Raw genomic sequence first — 8,531 nt, 5'->3', positions numbered from 1 at the left:
TTCTTGTAAAATTCTGAGTTTTATCTTGATATTTTACGACTTCATTCTCGTAGTGACAAGTAGTTTTATTTTCTTATGTGGCCCTAATCCACCATCGTACCATCTACTTTCTTCACTTTGGAAGAAAAATTTCCCATTAAACTTTAAGGAAACATTGATGTTTATAAACTATATGGACAAAAATAATGGGACACATCATGGCTACAGCTCATAAGATGTCCTGTTGAGGCTACTATGAGATATAAACATCAATACTAATGATCACTATGATATTTATCCCAATATAAAACTATATTATGACATTTGTCATTATTGTTTTGTATCCCAGACCCCTGTTAGAAAACAAACACCTGAATTCAACGTGTCCCAATACTTTTGTCCATAAAGTGTATGACTTTAGGCAATTATGCTACGAGGCTAACAATTAGAAAGACATTACAGTGAACAGATTTACTGACTGTTATAAACTGCTAAATCCAACAGGGTGTTTTGTGTGCATGTATTAGAAGACAACTCGGAATAGTAAACAGTTATATCTTTAATAAAGTACAAAACCAACATGTGAACTCCAACTGTACAATAATTCAAGAAGCATTCATCATCGTCCTTTGCTTCAGTATATCGTGGTATCTATCGAACAGGGAAATGCTACATTTGTGGAAACAGCGTCAAGTGTTTCAACAGGAATAAATAGACGTGAGCTGAACATAGAACTGGAATAACACATATAAACATTCTGCAGCATAATCCATGTACAATATTTACATTTCATTGAAACTTTAGTCAACATATAGTTTAAAAAGCATTCGTAATAACACTTGTCTCTTTGAAAAACAGTCTCTCTTATTATTGTACTTATCACATTTTAATGGATCTGGTGAATAAACCCATGGAAATAAAATGTATGCATTAGAAATATATTATGAACAAACAAAAGAGAACTTACAACTGATTTGCTTGTTTTAATATCATTCCAGTAAGTAATTAAAAAAATAAAAAACAAAAAAAGCAAAAACAACTTTTAACTGTAATTATACTTTAAAGTCAAGCCATACATACACTTTCATCTCACAGGAATATAAGCAACAGACATTTTGCGATTATCCCAAACTCCAGATAACAGCAGTGCACAATCAGCTCGTGTGTTCAAACAAGTTTCTTCATCTTTTGTGCAAAAAAAGTGGGCGACCAAAACCAGCTCATCTGGCTTTGATAACTGAGAAGCCACACGAGAACCGCCAAGTGAAAAATGGCAGAGTGTTGCATCTCAACTCTGGCCGGAAGTTACTCTAATAAACTGTGGCTGGGGGTTTCGGGTACTTGCCCGATCACGTCGTAGATGGTCGTGTGCATATCCTGAATGGACTCGAGGCGAGCCAGAGATCTGCTCGACGCCTGGAAGAGGAGTTGGAAAAGGAAGATGTGAGTGTTTGAGACCCAGTGTTGTATAAATACTGGAAAGTTGAGTAGAAGTACAGACACTCTACCAAAAAATGACCTGGGTAGAAGTTCAAGTAACCAACTGAAATACTACTCAAGTTAAAGGCCCAATCCCATTCACCCCTTGGACCTCCCCCTTACCCCTACCCTTTGGCCCTTGGATTTGGCACTACCCCTTGAAATGTAGTTGCAAGGGGTAGGGGTTGAAACATTCCCTTATGAAATGGGACAACCCTTCGCAACCTTTTACGTCATCAGCAGTCATCAGTGCCGCTAGAAACAGATTTGACAACTTTGTTTCCGGAAGAATTCCCCATGCTGTCAGCAGCTGTAACCATTTCTGTTCCATGGGCTTTAATCGTCTTTTTGCGGCTGTCAACTGCAAAACCGCAGAAATGCGATCTATGACACAATGAAACAGCATTAAACGATCGATCAAATGACGAAGTTGCTTTTGTAGAAACTATGTACATTTGTGTGTTTCTTTCATCACACTGCTGCACTTTTTTGTTGTATTTGTCTCCATCTTGCCGATGATTCGAACAGAATTATGGGAGATTTCTCATACCCCTCCATTTGTAGTGTGATCCTGAAAAATCTCCGTTTCGAGGGTCAAACAGCCCTCCCCCTTAGCCCTTCTCCTCCGACTCATGGAGAATCGAAACACCCCTATTCCTTCACGTGAATGAGCAAAATGGAGGGGTAGGGGTAAGGGGGAGGGCCAAGGGGTGAAATGGGATTGGGCCAAAGTCTTTAAACATCTGGTATTTACTGTTCTTCAGTACATCAAGTAATCGATAATTGAATGCATTCGAGTAATGAAAGCAAAAGTACAAGTAAATGTTAACAATGACCAAAGGCGTCAGAATTTGGAATGTTACACAGCTGCTCACATCAACAGATCGCCAACAGGTTGAGTGTAGACTGTTGTTTGCACTTGTTCATTTCACGATTAGGCCCATTGACAAACCAGTTTCCTGACTTTTGCTACGTTTCTACAACATGAAACCAGCTTGACTCAACTCAACTCGACTCGGGTACCAGGTCCTATTCCTGGAGACCATTTCCATTACAGGATACTACTGACTTTGCAGCACCTGGATGTCATAGCAATGCGGTGCGTTACTTCCTTATCATCTGCTCAGAGTTGCTGATAAACTCACTCGTTGCAGGTTGTCTTGTCAGGCTCATGCTTAATTTTTAAATTGGCCACCAAAAACTGAATCTCCTCGACTGACCACAGTGTAGTTTTGGGCTGTCATCATGTGGATTAACCTACCGCTACATTTACTGTAAACTGCTACATCTGTTTTTTGTAAAATGGTGGATCACAGAGAAAACTCTCTGGCCAATCAGTGGTCTGCAGTGTTTACACGTCATGTTTTAGTATCTGGTCCCCAGTCCTGGAACCTCGGCGGAGGTGATACCAAAAAACTAGTACTGGGTACCAGATTCCAGGTCCTATTTCGTAATAGAAATGCAAAAAGGCTGAGTTGAGTTGAGTCGAGTTGGTACCACATAGTGGAAACACAGCATTAGTTGCAGGCTCCGGTAATCTCAGCAGTGAAAACACCAAAATCCCTTTAATTTATTTTTTGTAACAACTAACGATACTGTGCATTAAAAATGTATGGGAATAGAAGTATGCAATTGAGTTAGGAAACGTAATGAAGTAAAAGTGAAAGAAACAGAATAAAAAATACACAGTAAAGTACAAATTCTCTCAAAACATACTTGAGTACAGTAGTGAAGTATCATTACGTCGTTACTGTACAAAACTGTCGAGAACAGATAGAAGTTACTACAATACATATAATACAACCTCTAGTGCAGGGGTGTCAAACTCATTTTTGTTCAGGCGCCACATTTAGCCCATTCTGATCTCAAACCAGTTTTAATAACAGTGGAAAAAGTAAAATAACATTATGAAAATGTTTACATCAAGAAAATATCCATTAAAAAATGTGAATAAGATGAACAATCAAAAACAACCTGAATTTTCTTAGTAAAAATAATGAAATTTTAATATGGTTATACCTAATCTTACAATTTACACATGATAGTGGATCTAGCAGCAGGACCGATAGGCACAAGGACTCTTTTATTCCTGCTGCTATCAGGCTCCTGAACAGTGAACAGTGTGTAGTTTGTGTTTTTGTGTTGGATCTGTCATTTGTTTGGGATGTATGTAAAATAATTTGGCCCCAGACCAGTGGTTTCCAACCTGTTTTGGCTCATGACCTCATTTTAACATCACAAATTTCTGTTGCTCCCAGACATTCAAAATGGAGACTTTTTTTTTTTTTTTGCTAAAATTAATTTGTTTTTGATCATGTAATAGTTTTCTGTACTATGTGGCAAATAAATGTTAGACGACATTTAGTCTATATAATGCATATTATTATGGACGGAGGCAGAAAAGCCAGGTGTAGATTACTGCACAAAGTGAGAATTTGATTTTCCTTGGTCAGGATATGTACAGTCAGTCCAACTTGTATTTACAAGGCTGACAATTAATACTGAACAAACAAGAACTCAAACTATGAATTATGAAAGAGCTGCAGCATCTGAAACCGACCACAATGAACATTTGGAAGATAAACAGAACCACAGTGCTTCAGTTTCAGACTCAGAGTTTGTCATGTCTTTTATGGATTGGGATTGTCTCTCTCAACTCAACATATATATTTTTTTATTTGTAAGGGCTTTTTTTTGGTTTTTTTTTAAAATTTTTTTAATCAATTACCAGAAATTTCAGGTGACCCCATTTGAATTTCAGGCGGCCCCATGTGGGGTCCCAAGCCCAAGGTTGAAAAACACTGCCCTAGGGGATAATACAGTACCTTGAACCTTGATCTACAAAGACACAAAACATTTAGTAACAGATTTAAGATATCTATCTATCTATCTATCTATCTATCTATCTATCTATCTATCTATCTATCTATCTATCTATCTATCTATCTATCTATCTATCTATCTATCTATCTATCTATCTATCTATCTATCCATCCATCCATCCATCCATCCATCCATCCATCCATCCATCCATCCCTCCCTCCCTCCCTCCCTCTCTCTCTCTCTCTCTCTCTCTCTCTCTCTCTCTCTATATATATATATATATATATATATATATATATATATATTACAGATACTGGTAATATGGCCCGAACATTTCAGATTGTTCACATTTCTTCAGCGGAGGTTATGTTTTCATCATGGTTTGTTTGTTTGTCTGTCTGTTAGCATGATAACTCAACAAATTATGGATGGATCTTGATGAAAGTTTCAGGAAATGTTGATACTGGCACTGGGAACAAATTATTACATTTTTGTGGTGATTGCGGGTGGGGGTGGGGGTACTGATCTTTCTTGGCGGTGGTCTGCGCTCTCTGAGTACTTTTTCTATATTAAAACATAGAGAAATATTTGGAGTTGTCATTATTTATAGGTTATTATGATAGTATCTTACTGATCTGACCTACTTGGGATTGAATTGGTCTGTATGTGGAACCTGAAGTGAAAATAAATTAATTTTTTTTATTTCACAAAGTTAACACCCCTGCTGTGGTGTGATAAATACCTGTGCTGATTCCATTTTCCCAGGTATGGAGATAAACTCATAGATGCCAAAGTCTTCTGTTGCATCCTCATGACCTGTTGATGCACATGTTTAATATCAGACCAACATCAGTTTGGACTAATGAGCTTCACATTGTAATTGTAACTCACCTGAACGATGGGGTCTTTTCTGTTCTGAAAGGGGTCTGCTAAAAACAGGGGGTATCGATTATAATCACACACTATAAATATAAAATATAAAATACAATATGCTATATACTATACGTTATGTGATATACAGATGTCTTAGGTCACCTTTAGCTTTGGTGTTTTTGCAGCATTGAAATGAGCACACATATTTGTTTCTCATTCCTTTTTTTCCAGATACAACAAGAAAATACATGAAACACATGCACAGCCTTAAAAGACACACAAAAACTGAACTAAATGTGTTCTAAATGTTGAAGTTGGTCTTCATTGTGACCTCTGACCCCATGACGAGAAGCAGCACAAACAGTTAGGAACATCTGACATGTGTTGAATAAAATCTGGTATAAAACAGCAGAAAATTAATGCAATAAATGTCATATTGTCTGAATAAAAGGGTTAAAGACATGTTAAGTGCAAAGGGAGGTCACACTAAACATGACCACTAAGGTTTAGAAAAGAGTTTTTTTCCTCTGAAATGTTTGTTTTTACTGCTGTACATACTTGACGTATAGGGTGGGGAAGCAAAATTTACAATGAACATTTAGTTGTTTTTTCTCAGCAGGCACTATGTCAATTGTTTTGAAACCAAACATATATTGATGTCATAATCATACCTAACACTATTATCCATACCTTTTCAGAAACTTTTGCCCATATGAGTAATCAGGAAAGCAAACGTCAAAGAGTGTGTGATTTGCTGAATGCACTCGTCACACCAAAGGAGATTTCAAAAATAGTTGGAGTGTCCATAAAGACTGTTTATAATGGAAAGAAGAGAATGACTATGAGCAAAACTATTACGAGAAAGTCTGGAAGTGGAGGAAGCAACAAAAAACATACCAAAGCTTTTATCAAAGCTCTCAAATCCAAAATCCTAAAGGATCCAACCAAATCCACGACAAAAATGGCAATTGAACTTGAGGTAGACAACAAGACCGTTAGAAATGCAGTAAAATATGATTTGAAGTTAAAATCTTACACAAGAACACCAAAACACTTGTTGACAACAGCAACAAATCCAACTTTAGCAGTTTTTGGGAGTCATGTTTATGGCCGCCTTCCAGCCCAGATCTAAACCCTCTGGATTCTGCTATTTGGGGTGTTTTAGAACATGCTCCCATTAAAACATCACACAGCAATGTTGACTTTCTTAAAGATACTATTAAAAAAGAATGGGAGAAGTTGTCACCCGAATATTTGAGGAACACTTGCGCAAGTTTCAGGAAGCGTGTGAAGGCAGTTATTGAGAAAGAAGGAGGACACATAGAATAAAAACATTTTCTATTATGTCAATTTTCTTGTGGCAAATAAATTCTCATGACTTTCAATAAACTAATTGGTCATACACTGTCTTTCAATCCCTGCCTCAAAATATTGTAAATTTTGCTTCCCCACCCTGTATATCCAGATTATCTCATTAGACAGAGTCTGAGAAATGTGGACATTAGAACTATATTAAACCAACCACCACTTTAGAATAACTCACCTGTGTCTGATGTCTCTGATCATAAATCTATTTGCACCTTCTCATTCTGAATATTGCAGCCTGTTTTGTACCTTACAGTTCTGTTTTGGCACATTACAGTTATTTTCCAGATTCTACCTCAAACCTTTTATACTTTTAATTTATTATGTATCGTGTTTCTTTTTTACTCATGTTTGCTGTGGTACTTTATATAACCCCGCCCCCCAAAGGGGAGGCAAGGGGCATTGTTTTTGGTTCGGTTTGTTTGATTGTTAACACTCTAGCAGCAAAACTACTAGTTGAATTCATACCAAATTGGGTTTATAGATTGCCAGTGACCCAGAATAGATCTGATTACATTTTGGGAAAAGTAGGTCAAAGTTCACATTTTTTTTTAACAAATTTTTTAATTCTTATTTTTTTCCCATTCTTTTATAATAGACAAAATTTCAAATATCTGTAGCAGCAAAACTATTGGTTGAATTCATACCAAACTGGGCTTATAGATTGACAGTGACCCAGAATAGATCTGATTACATTTTGGGAACAGTAGGTCAAAGTTCACATTTATTTTTATAAATTTTTTAAAATGTTTTTTCTCCCATTTATTTATAATGGGCAATTTTTCAAATGTCTATAAAAACTTCAAGTTATTTCAAACTTGGCACATGTAGAGGCAATTGATATGGTGACATCAGCCCACACATAGACATGATGACATCAGCTGGATCGATGCCAAAATAAGCTACAATATGTGCGAAGGGTGCGGTTTGTTGTGAGAGGCACCACTTGTTGTATGTGTGTTGGGCTGCTGCTACACTGTAATTTCTCAGTTAGTTTGGTATCTATCTATCTATAGTTGCAGAAAAAATTATTAGACCACCCTTGTTTTTTCAGTTTTTTCTTCATTTTAATGCCTGGTACAACTAAAGGTACATTTGTTTGAACAAATATAATGATAACAACAAAAATAGCTCATGAGAGTTTAATTTCAGAGCTGATATCTAGCCATTTTCCATGTTTTCTTGATAATAACCAAAATCATTTAAGTTTTTACATCACTATCTATGTCATTGTACTGACAAAAACAGTGCTTTTAGGCATTCCATGTTTCCTTTTCTGTCTGTTTTAGTCACATGATACACACAGGAGTTAGTACTTGATCGCATAACCATTGTTTTTGATGACTTTTGATGGTCTAATAATTTTTTCCGCGACTGCATCTATCTATCTATCTATCTATCTATCTATCTATCTATCTATCTATCTATCTATCTATCTATCTATCTATCTATCTATCTATCTATCTATCTATCTATCTATCTATCTATCTATCTATCTATCTCTTGAATATTCAGGGGTCTTACCTGTTGTAAATGCTCATAAGCACTGTGGAAAGAGGAAAAAAGAGACCAAAAGAATAATTAGTCAGAAAACAGGAACTACTACATTTTATATCCTGGTTTCTATTTGATTTGGTTACTTTCAGTTTGACTAACATTTGCAAGTCATTTACATTTATCTCTCTTCACTGCATAGGACCTTTGGGCAAGAAGTTGTTTTGTTACATGATCATGTAACAGCAATAAACTGAACATGTGACAGATGACAAAGGCCTCAGTAGTATCATTAACGTCAAAGCAGCAGCAGCAGCAGCAGAAGAAACCATCTCACCTCTTTTTGGATGGCAGCTTCTCCTCAGAAAGACTAGCAGCATGCAGCCGATGATGAACAAAGAACACACAGTAATGGCAGCAACAGGGGAAAAAGAAGTGCTGTCCATGGTCCGTCTATCAATTCCTGTAAATACACAAGAGGGACGCTTTTTGAGCATTAACTAATAACCATACAATAC

General features: G+C 36.5%; 1 protein-coding gene across 2 annotated transcripts in view; it reads right to left on the bottom strand.

Annotated features, from left to right (window-relative positions):
• Positions 1 to 520: 520 nt before the first annotated feature.
• The window catches only part of hepacam2 (HEPACAM family member 2), a 38,876-nt gene continuing 30,865 nt past the window's right edge, over positions 521 to 8,531 (bottom strand). Inside the window, exons 5-9 of one of the 2 annotated variants that reach the window (XM_030147946.1) lie at positions 8,351 to 8,476; positions 8,044 to 8,065; positions 5,173 to 5,210; positions 5,024 to 5,097; positions 521 to 1,395 (exon numbers count right to left, since the gene is read on the bottom strand). In XM_030147946.1, coding sequence (XP_030003806.1) covers positions 1,285 to 1,395; positions 5,024 to 5,097; positions 5,173 to 5,210; positions 8,044 to 8,065; positions 8,351 to 8,476 — 371 coding nt within the window. In that variant the 3' untranslated portion in view covers positions 521 to 1,284. The remainder of the gene's footprint in view (positions 1,396 to 5,023; positions 5,098 to 5,172; positions 5,211 to 8,043; positions 8,066 to 8,350; positions 8,477 to 8,531) is intronic. The other variant, XM_030147947.1, reaches the window with a different exon arrangement.

This window comes from Sphaeramia orbicularis, chromosome 11, assembly GCF_902148855.1.
Source record: "Sphaeramia orbicularis chromosome 11, fSphaOr1.1, whole genome shotgun sequence".
Lineage (NCBI taxonomy): Eukaryota > Metazoa > Chordata > Actinopteri > Kurtiformes > Apogonidae > Sphaeramia > Sphaeramia orbicularis.
This window is presented reverse-complemented; position numbering and strand designations above follow the sequence as displayed.